Below are 18,517 nucleotides of genomic sequence, written 5' to 3' on the forward strand. Positions count from 1 at the left end.
TTTTTTTTTTTAAAAATTTTTTTTTTGATAAAAAAAAAACAATACAAATTTGATCAAAAGACCGAAAAAAAACCCTCTTCCTTACAAGGAGATTTGCACAAAAGGAAGAAAAAGACTATACAAGTATAACATCTCCAAAAGCTCATCTAGGCTCCTCACCATGTAGGTCGAACCCTAAGGTGTGCATACTGAAAGCCATCTAAGCTTAATGACACTCTAAGGGAAAGGGTTTAAAAATGTCAGTACCGTAGGCCTAAAAAGAGACATAGGAATGACGCAAGTCCTACATCATTTCAGGTGTCTAAAGTGCACCTCCCAACCCCTGCCACCACCTTCTTGTCTCCCCCAAAGATCAGCCACTACAGCAGAATTATGTGTTGCAATTCTAAACAGCAAAGGGAAGAGATCCTTCAGCTTAGAGTCTCCTACCCAAATATCCCACCAAAATCTGGTTTGTCTCCCATTTCCAATACAAATCCTAGTTCTAAGAAAGAACTCCTCCCAACCCTTTCTAATGTCTTTCCAAAGGCCCGTCCCATAAGACTCCTTCACCTCTCTAGTGGTCCAACCACCTTGCACCTCCCCAAATTTACCAACAATGACTCGTCTCCAAAAACTCTCCCTTTTTATAGGAAATCTCCAAAGCCATTTTCCGAGCAAAGCATGATTGAAGTCTTTCAAGTGCCTTAACCCCAACCCTCCATGCCTATTATCTTTGAAAATAACCGCCCATCTTACCAAGTTTATCTTCCTTCTCTCCTCCATATCTCCCCACAAGAACTCCCTTTGAATTTTTTCCAATCTAAGTCTCACTTTTCTTGGGATAACAAAAAGCGACATAAAGTAGATAGGGAGATTTGAGAGTGTGCTCTTGATGAGGGTAAGACGACCTTCCTTAGAAAGATATTGTTTTTTCCACGTAGCCAATTTTCTATTGAATCTTTCTTCTACCCCATCCCAAACTCTACACGACTTGTGGGGGGCCCCAAGAGGTAAACCTAGATAAGTAGTAGGGAGATTGCCTACTTTACACCCGAAAACTGCAGCAGCTCTATCCACCTCTTCCACTCTCCCAACTGGAATCATTTCGCTTTTCTGCAAATTAATTTTTAGGCCTGAAACCACTTCAAAGCAAATAACAACCCACTTCCATAAAATCAACTGGTCCCTATTATCCTCACAAAAAAGAAGAGTGTCATCAGCGAACAATAGATGGGAAATCAAAACCCCTTCTCCACGTCTTCTCGTTGCCTTGAAGCCCCTAATAAATCCTTTCTCCTCAGCTCTTGATATTAAACTACTGAAAGCTTTCATGATCAGCACAAACAGATAAGGTGAGAGTGGGTCACCCTGCCTTAGGCCTCTAAACGTTGAGAAGAAATCTGTGGGAGTACCATTCACTAAAACTGCTATTCTCACAGTCGATATGCAGAAAAAAATCCAGTTTCGCCATTTTGGACCAAAACCCATTTTCTCCAAGACTGAAAGAAGGAATCTTCAGTTTACAAATCATAAGCCTTTTCAATGTCCAATTTGCACACTAAGCCTGCGTCGACGCTTCTCTTCCTTGAGTCTATCGCCTCATTAGCTACCAAAACAACGTCCAAAATCTGCCTCCCTTCCACAAATGCATTCTGACTATTTGAAACCAATTTTCCCATCACTCTTTTCAGCCTATTTGCTAGAACTTTGGCAATAATTTTATAAAGACTCCCGACTAGACTGATTGGTCTATGATCCTGCACATCACTAGCCCCCTCTTTCTTCGGTATAAGCACTAAGAAAGTTTTCAAGATTGGGAGTTGGAGGAGGTGAATCGCTTTTTGGGTTACATTTCTGCAGTAAAGGTGCAAGAAGGGGAGGATTTTCTGGTTTGGAAAATTGAGAGGAAATGAATATTTAAGGTTAAATCTTATTATAGGTCTTTGAAGGAAGACAATAGCCCTTTATTTCCAACAAAGGAGGTTTGGGGTTCGTATGCCCCTTTAAGAACTCGTTTTTTTGCTTGGGAAGCAGTTTGGGGTAAAATTTCTACTGTAGATATGCTAATGAGGAGGGGTTGATCTATGGTTAATAGATGCAATCTTTGCAAAGAGAATGAGGAAACGACGAACCACATCCTAATTCATTGTGGTAAGACAAGGGATCTTTGGACTTTGTTGTTTTCTTCTTTTGGGGAGGTGTGGGTGCTCCCGGAATTAGTGAGAAATCTGCTTCTTGAATGGAAAATTAAGGGCCTAGGGAAGAAAAGGAGTGTAGTTTGGAAAATGACACCTATTTGTTTGTTTTGGTGTATTTGGGGAGAGCGAAATCGAAGAATCTTCCAAGAGGAAGAGATGTCAGATACGAGCTTGAGGAAACTCTTTCTTCGGTCTCTTCTTGAGTGGTCTCAACAATTTTTGGACTTGGACTTGGACTATCTCTCTTTTCAGAATTTGTTGGGTGATCGGGTTGTTGTTTAACTATTCCTTCTTAGGTTTTTTCTTTCTTTTGTTGCCATAATTTAGGCCTTCTTTGTATACAGCCTGTGTACACAGGGAGCGCCCCCTGTTTTTTGGCGTGTTTTAATCTAATTTTCTTCTTTGTCTATCAAAAAAAAAAAAATAAAAAATCATTTCAGGCGTCTTCCAAGTAGCCTAAACAATCCTAGCATTCCTCTCTCTCTACACAATCCACATCAAAGTGAAACAAGCAATCATTGAAAGAGTCTTGCCTTTGATGATCCTAAATTAATTTGAATGGAATTGGCAAGGAAGGTTAGGAGCATCTTAAATTTAATTGACATTGTTTCTATGTTGTGGCAAGAATTGCTATCATTTAGTTTTTTTTTTTTAAATGTTTGACGGTATGTGGAAAATATATCTTCTTCACCTTGTTTTTGAGTTACACCAATTATGGTGTAAATGATGTCTCTTAAAATTTCATATGCAAGCTTATTGGATGCTTATTGAAACAATTGTCCTATGGTGTTTGCAACTTGCATTTTTCTCTGTCATTCATTCTTACCTCACTGTTTTCTGAAGGAACTGGGTGTCCAAAGGTTGTAAGCCTTGATGTCCATGGGGAACTAGTGGAAGGAAATATTATCAAGGGCTATGCTAAGGTTGCATGGTGTGGTGGGACTCCAGGAAAAGGTGTTGCCAGGTGAGATTTCTTTTTGAACCATTGCAGGGTATATCATTGTATTAAATTCTCTCCCTCTAAAAGTAAAAGAAATGAATTTTCTTAGTTGAAGGGAGGAAAATGGTGAAAAACAGCCAAGGGCAAGCAAGGTCTCCGAGGAGAAACAACAGTTCAAAAGAGAGAAACCAAAAAATTTCCAAGAAAGAGTTGCTGCCTAAAATGTTGTCCTCTACTGAAGAAAACTCTTCTAGACACAATTGGTTTCAACTTCTTGTTTGGAAACATGGTATTTAAAAAAAAAAATTCTCTTTCCAAAATTCCAAAAGATTGCATGCAGAGCCACATTTCAAACCCTTCTTACCCTTTTGTCATCAACCAGATTCTGAAATGCGATAAAACAACTGCTTGCATGTTTGAGGCCACTTTTCAATGAAGAAATCAATGATCCTTAAGTCGTTTTATGGGTTATGTGGTGGGGGTTTGATGAAGAGGCCATGCAACCCTTCTTCACAGTTGTCAAGGATGGAGTTATTTTTTGATAGGAACAAGGATGGAGTTATCTTTGGCATCTTTCAGGAATGTATGCTTAGACGAGAAGACAAAAATAGATTTGAAGGTAATTGAACCCTCAATGAATTATGAGGAGAAATAGGGAGGGAGGGAGTGAGTGGGGGATGTGCGCTGAAAAGGGGGTGGTGCAGATGTTCCAATCTCTACTGTTAAAATCATTAGATCCTATTAAAATTTGGAACCTGTTTCCAGCTGTTCTACAATACTGTGAGGTTTTTCAAAGCAGCGATTTTACTCTTGTTGAAATTAAAAAATAATGTAGCTTTTCTATTTATGTCTTTCAGTTGGTTAAGAAGAAGATGGAACGGCAGTCCAGTGGCAATAGTTGGAGCAGAAGATGAGGAGTACCGATTGACTATAGAGGACATTGATTCGAGTTTGGTGTTCATGTACACGCCTGTAACAGAGGAGGGTGTTAAAGGAGAAGCTCAATATAAACATACAGATTTTGTAAAAGCAGGTATGGGTAGATGAAATTAGTGTTACCTATTCTAGTAGATCTGTTGAGTTATGATTTTACAGATGTGCTTGCATGGTATTGTAACTGTTTCTAAACCTTATCTGGTTTTAGGAAACACATGAGATATCTTTTTGGAATGGTATTCTCTTGTCAACCGACCATGTATTTAGATGATTTGTTTCATGGTCAGTGAGATTTTGATTTATGGTAATGATGTGGCATACGTTCTGTAATCTTAAAATTAATAAAAATGATTTTCAATCTTTGGACATGATATTATATGCTGAAGGAAATTAATAAATATTTACCTTTAGATAGACTTTATTTTTTATTTTTATTTTTTATTTATTTTTACCTATTTTAGATTTTTTTTTTCAAAGCTGGCATGCTTAATATTTTTATATTAGACACAAGTAGAAGTGACAAAATTCATTTTTGAGCTTCTTTGCTAACTTGTGTATTGTGGGTGGAAAATATGTCTAAACTCACTCAGAATTATAGTTGCTCTTTTCTCCTGCTATTTAGAAGATGTGCTTGCTTCTACCCATTTACTGACTTGGGTTGGTAGAGACAAGCATATTCATTGCCTTGGGAGGGTAAACACAAAGGATGTGTAATTCTTTCAAGATGTACAAGGTCTTAATAGAAAGTGGACATTTTATCTTGATCCACGAAAAGCTAAATCCATTTGTGCATACTATAGGTATAGAAAACGGTACACATACCCTAAAAGTTTCCAATACACTCAAAGAGAAAAAGTCTCAAAAACAAGAAACTAATGGCTTTGCTCCTTGCTTGGCTAACTGGTTTGCGGTTTGATTAGATGGACGAGGGATCCAACTTGGATCATCCAGAGAAGGAACACCCCACCTCACTACCAGTTGGAACCCCATTAACTAGAACTGAAAACTTGGCTGAAGATATACAACTCCACATCCAACCCAACCACTTTGAGCCAAATCCCATTTTGTGTAGTGTCTTCAACAAAAATTGCCAGTTGATGCTATCATACGCTTTCTCAATGTCCAACTTACAAATGAGCCCTTTCTCTTTTCTTTTCTGCCACGAGTCTATCACCTCATTCGCAATTAAAGAAGCATCAAGGATTTGTCTTCCCATCACAAATGCATTCTGGGTTGGGGCTACCACTTTGCTTAACACTCTCTTGAGTCTATTAGCTAACACTTTAGCCATCAATTTGTATAGCGCCCCCAAGAGACTAATGGGTCTAAAATCCCCCAGATCAGCCGTTCCCCCTTTCTTAGGAATCAGAACCAGGAAAGTATTATTGAGACTTTTGAGAAAGGAGCTTTGCTCATGAAACTCCTTAAACATCTCCAAGATCTACCCTTTCACAAAATCCTAACAACTTTGCCAAAACGCCATAGTAAAACCGTCTGGCCCAGAGGCTTTATCCCCATTCATCTCCATCAAGGCTGAATGGATCTCATTTTCAGAGAACGGAATCTCAAGATTCTCTGCTTCTTGCTGGCTAATTTGATCTAATTGGATCCTCCCAATATTTGCCTTCCACCCCAAGTCTTTTGAGAGCATCTGCTGATAAGCATTAGCAATCCCTTCCCTTACTTCCTGTTCCTCTAAGAGCCAAACCCCATCAATTTTAATTCTGTCCAAGGAGTTATTGTTACGGTGGGCATTCGCCATCCGATGAAAAAATCCCGTATTTTTATCCCCTTCCTTAAGCCATATCTCCCTTGAGAGTTGTCTCCAATGACTTTCTTCCAAGAGAACCCATTTTTTATAGCTTTCCTTTGCTTCCTTTTTTAATTCTGTCTCCTCCAAAGACAATCTTCTTTCACTTTCCACACGGTCCCAATAATCCACTTGCTGCAAAGCTGCACTTTTATTGCCTTCCAGATTTCCAAAGACCTCTCTATTCCAAACTTTTAGTTTCTGTTTGAGCTCCTTCATCTTTGCTGCCAAGCTATAACTAGTAGTGCCTCTGACCTCAATTCCCCTCCACCAATTCCGGATAAGGTCTAGAAAACCCTCAACTTTTAGCCACATGTTTTCGAACCTGAAAGGAGAAGGACCTCTCCTTAGCCCGCCTCCTTCTAGAAGAAGGGGGAAGTGGCCAGAAACAGGATGAGGCAGCCTTCTTTGAATCAACCCACTGAACTGATCTAACCAACTAGGAGACACCAAGAACCTGTCCAATCTAGCCCAGGACTGGTTGTTAAGGCCCCCGCTCCAAGTAAACACTCCCCCTTGCAACGGAAGATCTACCAACCCTAGATCATCAATAATATAAGCAAACCTCCTCATGGTCGGGGTTATTTTCCCTTGTCGGTTTCTTTATCTTTGAAAAAGGGTACTATTAAAGTCACCCCCTGAGCACCAAGGCTCGTCCCAAATTCCTCTTACAGCCCCAATCTCTTCCCACAAACATTCTCTTTCCTCTTTGGTGAAAGGACCATAGACTCCTTGTAAACACCCAAACAACCCCATCTTCCACATTCTTGAATCTACACGATAGGGAGTACTGGCCCTCCTCCCAATCCACAATTTCCAGCAACCTTTTATCCCAGCAAATCAACAGACCTCCCGCTGCCCCATCCGCATCCAAAGCCCTCCAATCTAAGAATCTTCCTGAGCCTAAACTTCTCACCACCCCCTCCGACATTGGCTGAATTTTTGTCTCCTGAATACACAGTAAGTCATCTTTTTGATTCCTTATGAATGCCTTGATAATTTTCCTCTTGGACCTGTCATTTGCCCCCCTCACATTCCAACTTAACAACTTTAGCTTCATTAATCTACTGCAATTTGATCCCCTTTGCCCTGTGAAGGGCCTTTTTGCTTATACCCCTTCTCATAATTAACTGAACACTCCAACCTCTTCAATTCCCTTTCAAATTTTGACTTCTCCATCAATTCTTTGCTATGAATTCTCTCCCATCTCTTTCTTATTTTGATCAAAAAGTTCAAAATTTCCTTTTCCAGCCCCTCTGTCAAAAAGCCTAAAAAGTGACTAAACTTGGCCAAGCTACTTTCCTTCCATCTATCCTCTTTCTCATTTATGATCTCTTGAGGTTCTGTCATCTCTGAATTCCACTCCACCCCCCTAGCCAAATTACGGTCCTTAGTGAATTCTACCAAGTCCCAGGATCCATTGCCATCCATTCCGGGGCCAACTTAATTTATTTCCCCTAGCACCCTAGAGTGAGCGAAAGACTCCCCCTCCGGAGTCCGATCAAAAGAATACAGGATAAGATGAGAAGACCCATAACCCCTTTCCCCCTTTATTCTTAGTCCAGAATCATACCTCATGGCTTCCTTTGCCAGAGCCTTGTCTGTTGCTGAGAGTATGGCTTTCTCCCTTTTCTTCCTTATTTCCTCTGTCTCCCAGATGACTAAGTGCTCTCCCTTTAAAGAACTCTCGTTGCTAGCAATTCTGCATTTTAGAAGACTTTCCTTCTCCAGGGGTCTTTTACCTTTGTTTTGGGCCATGGACTCACCTGATCTGGCCTCTTCCATCTCAGATGTTGGGCCTCTCCTATCATGAGCCCATCTTTTGGGCTGGCTAGCCTCTAGTCCAACAGAGATGGCCACCCTTTCCTTTAGCTTTAGGCCCATCGCTGCATTCGACCCACATGGACTCTTCTCTACGCCCCTTATCACTGGCGCCTGGGCCCGGTCTGCTATTCCTTTCCAGCCCAAGTTCCTCTCCTGCCAGCCCAGCCCCTTATCTGAATGTGTCAGCACCTCGGGCTGTTCGAAGACTTACTTTTAGGCCATGGGCTTAATTGGTTTGGCCCTATCTAGCAAAGAGCCATCCCCATCAAAAGCCCAGCTCTTGGATGGCCCAACCTCTGGCCTCGCCCCTTCTTTCACCACTCCCTTTAACTTTAGGCCCGAAAAGCTCGGCCCACAGGCCCTCCTCTCAGATCCCATGGGCGCTGATACTTGGGCCCGGTCAGCTATCACCTCCCGGCCCATAACCCTCTCATGTCTCCCTGTCCCCTCATCTGACAACAGTAGCTCCTCAGGCTTTTCAATGGCTGATTCCACCTCCACGCGCGAGCCGTAGCGTGAGAGGTTGTCACCCCTGACTTCCCCACTTTTTCGACTGTCAATCCTAATCTTCTTGACTGACGGCCTAAGCTCCCACCAAAGGAAGAGGGTGTAAGCTTCCTCCTCAATCCCAATCTCCAGCGTACTCGGCTTAGCTTCGCCGTCCATCTTAACCAGAATCCTAGCCCATTGGAGCTCTTCCAACTTCGTTGTCTGCGGATCGATGGCAACGAAGCCACCACATTCATCCCTCACCCTTCTTAACACAGTCGGGTTCCACAACGATACTGGTAGCCCAAAGATTCTAACCCAAACTTCATTACTTTGTTCCTCCTCCTCCCTGCAGCCAGTCCTTGGACTCTAGCCTATGCCCTCCCATCGTTCTCTCTCCTGAAAGGAAAGCCCGTTGAGCTTCATCCAAAAATTCAAATTCCAACAAGATTCTGTTTCTCTCCAATTTCGCCAACCCTAACCTTCCTTTCAATCCCCAAGAGCTCGCCAGAAATTTCCCCAATTTCTCCAAATCTTCTTCGCCTGACCTAGGGTTCCAACTTCCAACTACACAATATTCCAATTTTTCTAGATTTCTGTGGATTTCCTCCCTCCATACCTTCACCTTAACTGAATTTATATCTCTGCAGATCGGTCTCTTCACCACTTCCGCGAACGTTCTCTTCACAGCCAAGTTTCCACGAACCATTTCTTCTTGCATATTGTCCTTTCTGCCGATTAACCTTCGCAGTATCTATAGATTTTCCGCCATTGAAGCCCATCCCTTTTTTCCTCTTCTACCTTTTGGGATGTAGATACAGTATTGTTTTCGTTCCGAGTCGGTTACCCCTAGCCGGAGGAAGCATCCTGCTTTATTCGCGCTTCGCAACAGAGAGTATGATCTGCCCTGTTCCTTCCATTCCTTTACCCATCTGTCTTCCTTCTCGTCTCTTATACAGTGGTTTAGGTTCTCCATTAGGAACCCTAAGCTCTCCACTCCCACTCTGACCCAAGACGAGACTCCACCCTTACTTTCCTCTATAAATATTAGGGGTTTTCCTCTTCTCTCTATTAACGCCAGCTCGAACACCTTTGACTCTACTGCGAACCTGCTCCCCCTTCGTCTTCTTCGAGGCCCCTCCTTATCTTCAGCTCCTTCGTCGACGTAATCTTGCCTTCTTCCTTCATCACGTTCTCGCTCACCGCCGCGTTCACGCTCTCTCTCTAACCTAACCATCGTCAAGGGAGAATACTATTCAAATAGTGAATTGTGAGTCAGTATACTTGCCTAGAACTGTAACTGGCAAAGAACCAGATCACCGTTTCTTTAACATGCATGAGCAGTGTTGGAGTTTTATCTACTCTGGGCACCAAATGATTATGTGTTCTGCTTATAGATATTGTTGTATTGGAATGGTAGTTTATAGTATTTCCCCATTTTGAGAATTAATGTTAACGCTTGCTTTACCTTTGTACATGAGGTGAAAGGATCAATCCCACTATTTGATATTATTTTCTGGGGGTGGGGTGGGGGCATGTGTCTCTCTTGCACGTAAGCTAGCTTTGCTAGTGGCCTCCAAAATACTAAGTAAACCTAAACAATAGTAAAGTTCCACATCATAATATACAAAAAAATTAATTCATTGCTCTAATATTAGAATCTCTCAATTTTGTGTTTGGTTCTTAGGTAAGTTAAGAATTAATAGAGGTTGGTTTAGGGCCAAGGAGAGGATGAGAGGGGGAAAGTGCTGGTGTGCTATAGAGTCGAAGACGTTTGAAGTTTCAATAGAGGAAGTCAGAGGGAAGCTAAGAGGTACCATTGTGGAGAGGAGTAGAGGTTTCTCCTCTTGGAACAGGTTCGGGGTGGCAAGTCTGAGAAAACTTCTGGAAGGTTTTGAAGATTGTTGCAGGGATGAAAAGAAAGGAAGGTTAGTTAAAGTATGGGAGGAAGAGGAAAGAAAGTTCAGGTTGGAAAGGCGTGAAAATGGGGCGGGGAGATACATCTTATGTTCTGTGGTTGATGTAGAGACTAAGAGATTTTGCTTAGTTTTCCCTGAAGGAAAAGGTTTGCTAGGAGGCAGCAAAGTTTAAAGAGGCACTTCGAGTTGATTCAAAACTGAAAGTGGTGACAGCAGAAGATAAGGATGAAAGATGCCTTAGAAAAAAGGTGGAGGGTGAGAAAAAGACTTTTGTGGATGTTGCTAAGGAATCGGCTAGAAGGCAAGGAGATGCTTTATGGCTTCAGGTTGGAGGGAGAGGGTTGAGAAATAGGGAGGAAGGGTTGGGTCGGTGCCTTGTTGGAAGGTGGGGTGACAGGTTGGTGGTGGAGACGGAGATGGTTTCGTTTAGAAAATGGGAGGAGCGTAGCTGGAATCTTAAAAAAGGTGTAAAAGTGTTGAAACTGGGAGGGCCTTTCATGTTGTTGGAGTTTGAAGCTAAAGAGGAGGCAGAGAAAGTGTTGAAGAGGGGGACGCGCCGCTTTAAAGACAAAGTGTTGCACTTAGAGAGATGGAGTGAGGATGCGGGGTGCTTGCAGGAAGGAAGCCAAGCACAAGAAGTTTGGGTTAGGGTGGTGGGACTCCCGCTTCATTGTTGGAATATAGAGATGTTTAAAAGAATTGGTGACTGCTGTGGAGGTTTTGTTGAGGTGGATGAAGAAACAAAAAATTTATCTTAGAATCAATGGGCCGGAATTTTGGTGAAGAACATGGGAAATTTTTTTCCGGGAACTTTGCATTTGGTGATCGATTCTTATTGTTATGCATTATAGTTGTGGTGGGAGAGGCTGCCATGGATCTCTGTATTGGTGCCGATGAAGAAATTGAAAGAGGGAGAGGGGAAAAAGGTTAGGGAAGAGTGGGAGGTGGGCTCACGCGTAGGGAGTTGCAGTGGCAAGGGGAAGGAGAGGTGGCGTGTAGCAGAGGCTGATGGGGCAGGTTTAATCAGAAAGGTTAGGGGGGAAGAAAGGGGTGATGGAGAGGACGACAGGTACAACTGAAGTTTATTTAGCCTTTGGGAAGGAGGCTGGAGAAAAATGGAGTGATGGAGTGGGCTTAAGTGAGGGGCATGCTAGGCTTGAACATTGCAAGCCCGTCTGTGAAGTTGCTCAAGCCCAAATGGATTGGGTTTTAAAAGATAGGGAGACTTGTGGGCCCAGGGTGTGCTGAGAAGAGGGGCAGCCCAGTAGAAGTGTGGGGCGGGCCTCTTGTGATTGCCCTCCAAACTCTCAATGGGATGGGCTGGGTTGTGTGGCTTGTAGGCCCAAGTTGGGCTTGAAAGAGGGGCAGCCCATTAGAGGAGCAACTTAGGCTTCTTTTCCATTTAGGCCCATTATGGATGAACATATAAAAGAAGCTAGGGCTTTTTTTTGTCGAACGCGATCTGAAAGGTGGTTTGAAGAAGAGCTCTTGGCCGGCGGGATGGGTCCAGAAGTGGAGAAAGGGGAAACAAGAAAGTGTTCCCTGGCGGATGCGTGCCTTTTGGAGGAAGATTCTAGGTATTCCCTCTTTGAGCCTTCTTCTGTTTTTTTTTGGGGGGGGGGGGGGGGTGTCTCTTCTTCTTCTCCTTTCTCTAGGGTGGAGGGGGCTTTGATTGAGATAAAGGAAAGTCGTGGTTTTGATGCCTTGTTGAAGGAAAGCGAAGGGAAGTTGACTTTAAGTCCTTTGAGAGTGTGTCTGGCGGAAGGAAGGGTCGGTCAGAAGGTTGTTGGCGATTCTTTCTTGTTAGAGGAGGGGAGGGACGAAAGGGTTGAGAAAGAGGGAGAGGATGAAGAAGTGTGGAGGTACAGTTGCCTGGCAAGGTTCTGTCAGTGTTTGGGAATGCCTTTTGAGGGCTCTGAAAGTGAGATTTTGAAACTCTTTAATAGAATGAGAGAAAGAAGAGACTGATCTGAGAGAGTAAGTGGACAAAAGAGAAAGGGACAAAGACCTTCGAGATTTGATTGCGAGCTGAAGAAACTTGAATGGTTGATAAATTACGGTGGATCAAAAGGAGATCGGGGTCATCAGGAGTGTGTTAGATGAGGCTTAGAATCCTTTCGTGGAATGTAAGGGGAGTAAATGACAGAGACGAGAAAATTGATAAAGAATGTGATTAAAACACAGAAGGTGGACTTAGTGTGTCTCTAGGAAACAAAAACTCAGGAGATGACTCATGGAATTGTAAGAAGCCTCAGGGTAGGAAGATATTTGGAGTGGGGGCCTTAAATTCAAGTGGTGGGGGGGTTGTAGTGTTTTGGGATAATAGGGTGCTGCAAATGGAGGAGATGGAGGTGGGTAAATATTCAGTTTCCTGTCGCTTTAAGAATTGTGAAGATGGATTCTGCTGGATTTTTTTTAGGAGTGTATGGGCCCATTGTGAAAGTGGAGAGAGAAGATTTTTTGAGTGAGCTAGGGGCCATTAGAGGTTTGTGGAATGAGCCGTGGTGTGTAGCAGGAGACTTCAACATGATAAGATTTTCTTCTGAGCGGAGTAGAGGAGGTCGTATGTCCCCGACGATGAGGAGATTCTCAGAGGTTAGCCAAGGTGTTGGCTAACAGAATGAAAGGAGTGTTAGCCCAGGTGATCTCAATGTGTCAAAATGGTTTTGTGGAGGGGCGGCAGATTATGAATGCAGTGCTGATTGCTAATGAGGCAATAGACTCCATTTTGAAAAGTAATAGAGGGGCAATTCTTTGCAAATTAGACATTGAGAAAGTGTATGATCACGTGGACTGGTCATTTCTTTTAGCGGTATTGGAGAAGATGGGGTTTGGGGAAAGGTGGTGTAGTTGAATAAAGTGGTTTTTATCCACTGTTAGATTTTCAGTCTTGGTGAATGGAAGCCTTGTTGGTTTTTTTCCAGAGCTCAAGGGGTTTAAGGCAAGAAGACCCTCTCTCGCCTTATTTATTCGTAGTAGTCATGGAGGCTTCTAGTTGTTTGTTGAAAAGAGCAGTTGTTGGAGGTTATTTGACACTGTGGTCAGTTCGGGGAAGAAAGGGTGAAGGGGTCCAGATCTCCGATTTATTGTTTGCTGATGACACGCTGATTTTCTGTGAGGCTAAAGAGGAGCAGTTGACATATTTGTGCTGGTTGTTAATGTGGTTTGAGGCAATGTCAGGGTTAAGAGTGAATTTGGAAAAAAGTGAATTGATTCCAGTTGGTAGAGTTGAGAATGTGAAAGAGTTGGCTGATGAGTTCGGTTATTGAAGAATTTCTGAATTCCTTTATTGATATTTTTAGGTACACACCATACACATATATATACACAAATGACTGAATAAGAAAGTATCAATCTAGCTTGATTCTCTCCTAAAATTAGGAAACTGAATCATCCTAAATGATCTCTCCTTTTTTATTCCTAAAATACTTTCCTAAATTAAAAACCCTAACTTTGAATGCCAAATTCAACACTCCCCCTCAAGCTGGAGAATATATATCATATAATCCCAGTTTGCAAGTTAAGTCTTCAAAGTTAGGCCTAGGTAAAGCTTTGGTGAGGATGTCTGCGGTTTGGTGCTTGGTAGGAACATAGTTCAATCTAACCGTCTCACTAGTCACCTTCTCTGTGATGAAGTGTTTGTCAATCTCAACGTGCTTGGTCCTGTCATGGTGCACGGGGTTCTTTGCTATGCTTATAGCTGCCTGATTATCACACATCATCAGAATTGGAGATGAACTCGTTTGCCCCAGTTCACTAAGAACCCTTTTTATCCAAATCCCTTCACAGATTCCCTGTGCAAGAGCTCTGTACGCAGCTTCTGCACTACTTTTGGCTACAACTGATTGCTTCTTACTCCTCCAGGTAACAAGATTTCCCCAGACAAAAGAACAATATCCAGAAGTGGACCGCCTGTCAATGATGTTTCCTGCCCAATCCGCATCTGAGTATACTTCAGTGTCACGGTTCTCTGTCTTTCTGAAGAATAGGCCTTTCCCTGGTGTCATTCCAGGAAAGACCTACTTAATGCTCCTCTCCGTGCTAACCCATACCTTTCAATGTACATACGATTCGACCGACCGGAAAGCGTTTTCTCCCTTGGCTTTGAGAACAGGGACTGATGACCTGAATGAGAGATGGTCGGATTGAGAGATGACCAGAGAGATTTGGCCGGAATGAATGATGGCCTGAATAAGAGGTGGCCAGAAGGGATTAGGGTTTCAGAAAACTGGCTCTGATACCATGAAGAATTTCTGAATTCCTTTATTGATATTTTTAGGTACACACCATACACACATATATATACACAAATGACTGAATAAGAAAGTATCAATCTAGCTTGATTCTCTCCTAAAATTAGGAAACTGAATCATCCTAAATGATCTCTCCTTTTTTATTCCTAAAATACTTTCCTAAATTAAAAACCCTAACTTTGAATGCCAAATTTTAACAGTTATAAAGTGGGAAATTTTCCCTCCACCTACCTAGGAATGCCTTTGGGTGCTCCTTTTAAATCTGTTGGTGCATGGGATGGAACAGAAGAAAGATTCCGAAAGAAATTGGCTATGTGGAAGCGGCAGTACATCTCAAAAGGGGGGAGGATTACCTTAATTCGAAGTACCTTGACCAATTTACCGATCTATTTTATGTCTCTTTTCTAGTTGCCAAGGGTGGTCAGGATGAGACTGGAACAAATTCAAAGGGACTTTCTGTGGGGTGGTGGGGCTATTGAGCAAAAACTGCACTTAGTAAGGTGACCGATTGTGTGTGTAGACAAAAGTAAAGGAGGGTTGAGGGTTAAGAGTCTTGGTTATTTCAATAGGGCTTTCCTTGGCAAGTGGGTTAGGCGTTTCAATAGGCCTTTTAATGATTGGGAGATGGAAGAAGTGGGGAGACTACTTTGTTGCTTGGATGGGAAGATGGTTAGGGTGGATGAGGAGGATAGGGTGAGGTGGATGGATTCAAAGGATGGGGCTTTTTCGGTAAAATCGTTGTATAGGGCTTTGCAGCAGGTGTCTATTGCTTCATTCCCTTCGAAGATTATTTGGAATTCTTATGTGCAGCCCAAGATAAGCTTCTTTGCGTGGGAGGTTTCTTGGGGAAGAGTTCTAACCTTGGACCGTTTACAAAAGAGGGGTTGGGCTTTGGAAAATAGGTGCTTTTTGTGCCAAATGTGTGGGGAGTCAATTTACCACCTCCTCCTTCGTTGTGAAAGAACAAGGGAAGTGTGGACGTTGTTCCTCTCTTTTTTTGGAGTTTCTTGGGTCTTTCCTTATTCGATAAAGGAAACCCTTTTAGGATGGAGGGGTTGTTTTGTGGCAAGAAGAGGAAGGTGGTGTGGCAACTGAGACCATTATGCTTGTTTTGGGTCATTTGGAAGGCTAGGAATAAATTGCTTTTGAGGACGGTGTGCTGTCCATTCAAAAGTTGAAAGTTTCTTTTTGAAGAATTTCTGAATTCCTTTATTGATATTTTTAGGTACACACCATACACATATATATACACAAATGACTGAATAAGAAAGTATCAATCTAGCTTGATTCTCTCCTAAAATTAGGAAACTGAATCATCCTAAATGATCTCTCCTTTTTTATTCCTAAAATACTTTCCTAAATTAAAAACCCTAACTTTGAATGCCAAATTTCAACACTCCCCCTCAAGCTGGAGAATATATATCATATAATCCTAGTTTGCAAGTTAAGTCTTCAAAGTTAGGCCTAGGTAAAGCTTTGGTGAGGATGTCTGCGGTTTGGTGCTTGGTAGAAACATAGTTCAATCTAACCGTCTCACTAGTCACCTTCTCTGTGATGAAGTGTTTGTCAATCTCAACGTGCTTGGTCCTGTCATGGTGCACGGGGTTCTTTGCTATGCTTATAGCTGCCTGATTATCACACATCATCAGAATTGGAGATGAACTCGTTTGCCCCAGTTCACTAAGAACCCTTTTTATCCAAATCCCTTCACAGATTCCCTGTGCAAGAGCTCTGTACGCAGCTTCTGCACTACTTTTGGCTACAACTGATTGCTTCTTACTCCTCCAGGTAACAAGATTTCCCCAGACAAAAGAACAATATCCAGAAGTGGACCGCCTGTCAATGATGTTTCCTGCCCAATCCGCATCTGAGTATACTTCAGTGTCACGGTTCTCTGTCTTTCTGAAGAATAGGCCTTTCCCTGGTGTCATTCCAGGAAAGACCTACTTAATGCTCCTCTCCTTGCTAACCCATGCCTTTCAATGTACATACTAAGTACTTGTCGAGCTCTCACATTGAGAGGAATGCCTTTAAATGATGTGGTGCTAGAGGCCTAAAAGGAGGCGTAGGAATGAATTAGGTCCTAAAGAGTCTTTGAAGTTCTTGCCTTGTCCTAAAAACTCATAGATTTCATTCTTGCTAAATAACCTATATCAACGAGAGACAAGCGATTTGCCATAGAACCTTGCCTCTAATGGAGCTTCCCAATCCCTTATATGAGATGGTGATCATGTCACAAATACTCCTAGGAGGAATGCAATCCAAGTTAGCTAATCTAAATAGTCTATACCATAGCCCTAAAGTCAATAGACAATGTAAGAAAAGATGATCCACTGTTTCTCCACCCTCCATGCACCAAAAGCAAACATCATGACTTAGGGCTTTGTAGGATCTTCTCATTTGTAGCTTATTGTTGGTGTTTACCTTCTTGTGTGCCACTAGTCAAGCAAAAACCTTGGCCTTAGATGGGATTTTAGATTTCACAAAAAAGTTACTTGGATAAAAAAGAATAGGATATGATGGATTGGACAAAATTAAGAAGAATGACTTTACTATAAGTAATCTTGATGAAGATAATGACCAAACTTTTGCATTTGGGATGGATAGAAATAAATACAAACAATCGAGAGAGGACATGGCTCTTGATATGGTGATATGTTAAGTTGCATATTAGGTGGTAAGAGAAAGATCTAGCAAAATCAATGGTAGGCCTTGCATTTACAATTAATCTTTTTTGGCATTTTGGCTGCTGATGTTTTAACCACTGAAAATGATTCAATAAAAACAAATGCTGAAATATATTTTCTATTTTCATTTTGAAATAAATTTGTCTTTTCCCTTCCTCCTCGAGTGCTGCGGGTACGGTTTGGTTGTGTTTGCTTCGCTCTTTTTAGTGTGTTCTACTATGCGGCAACTTGTGCATTCCTCTTTCTTACTGATTTTCAATTTAAAAAATAAGAATGTGTTTTCAAAGTATGGTCTCTTTTTGTTAGCACACAGGCCATTGAACATTTTTAATATTGTGTGTTTTGGTCTTATGTTTGAGTGTTTTAGATGACAATGTACGGTGTTGGTTATTCTAGAAGCATCAATCATCTCTAGTTTTTTATCACCTTGCAGAGCCATAGTTGATTTTCTCCTTTTTTCCCTGTTATCATCAAACTATCAAAAATAAGGTAAGAAGTGCTAATGCATACTTGACATTATGTTTCATTTGACAGCACCTCCATCAGTCAACAATGTACGAATTATTGGAGTTCCTGTGGAGGGAAATACCATCAAAGGAGTTGGTGATTATTTTGGAGGAAGGGAAGGTCCAAGCAAGTTTGATTGGTTACGGGAGAATTTGGAAGCTGGGTTAGTATTCTTTGTGGTTAGTCCAATGGAGGACAATAGAATAAACAAGTAGGAAATTCTATTTTACATGATTTTCTTGCCTTCTTCCTTGAAAATTTGAGGTGTGACATAATTTAGTTCAATAGATTATTTCTCATTGGGGTTTTTTTTTTATTTTTTTATTTTTTATCTCCCTTAACTTTTGTTGGTTATATGTGAAAATAGACTAGAAAGTAATTGTTTGTTCAAAGATTTATTTCTTTTATGCTCCATTTAGATCAAAAGTGGTGGGGGGAAAAAGGGGAAAAAATAGGAAGGAATTTCAAATCCTCGTGTGCTTTGTGATTAAAAATATGAAAAAAAAGAATATAATTAAAAATATTTAAAGATTTTTAAAATTTCAAATTCTTTATTGTCTATATAAGAGAGGAATAAAGTTGGAGAATGATTAGGTTAAAATTCGTTGGACTTCATCATCCTTTTCTTCTGTCACTTTTCATCCTTCTTTTCTTTGCCTTGTCATTTCCCTTGAGCTTTCCATGATCCAAATGGAGCCTTAATGGCTTGATGAGTGGTTTATACTATGTGAAACATGTCTTTCTTACTGCTAGGGTTTGACTTATCACACAAAATCTAAAATCAAATTTATATTTACCTTTAAATTTCAACATTTAAATGCAATTAAAGCCCATCTGCATGCTTCCAAAAAGAGCTTCTGGGCTTCTGTGGTGTGCTTTTGAAATGATTTAGAACACACTTTGACATCTATGAAAGCCAAATAGGCACTTGGTTGTCTTTGGTGTGCTTTTGCCTTAAAACTTGCTTCTCAT

At 41.5% G+C, this 18,517-nt stretch overlaps 1 protein-coding gene across 4 annotated transcripts in view; it reads left to right on the forward strand.

The window, feature by feature from the left end:
- The window catches only part of LOC117923915 (187-kDa microtubule-associated protein AIR9), a 77,358-nt gene that overhangs the window by 15,346 nt on the left and 43,495 nt on the right, over positions 1 to 18,517 (forward strand). For all 4 annotated transcript variants that reach the window (XM_034842404.1, XM_034842401.1, XM_034842403.1 and 1 more), the window contains 3 exons: positions 3,024 to 3,144; positions 3,978 to 4,153; positions 17,573 to 17,708. In XM_034842404.1, coding sequence (XP_034698295.1) covers positions 3,024 to 3,144; positions 3,978 to 4,153; positions 17,573 to 17,708 — 433 coding nt within the window. The remainder of the gene's footprint in view (positions 1 to 3,023; positions 3,145 to 3,977; positions 4,154 to 17,572; positions 17,709 to 18,517) is intronic.

Source organism: Vitis riparia, chromosome 10 (genome assembly GCF_004353265.1).
Source record: "Vitis riparia cultivar Riparia Gloire de Montpellier isolate 1030 chromosome 10, EGFV_Vit.rip_1.0, whole genome shotgun sequence".
Classification (NCBI taxonomy): domain Eukaryota; kingdom Viridiplantae; phylum Streptophyta; class Magnoliopsida; order Vitales; family Vitaceae; genus Vitis; species Vitis riparia.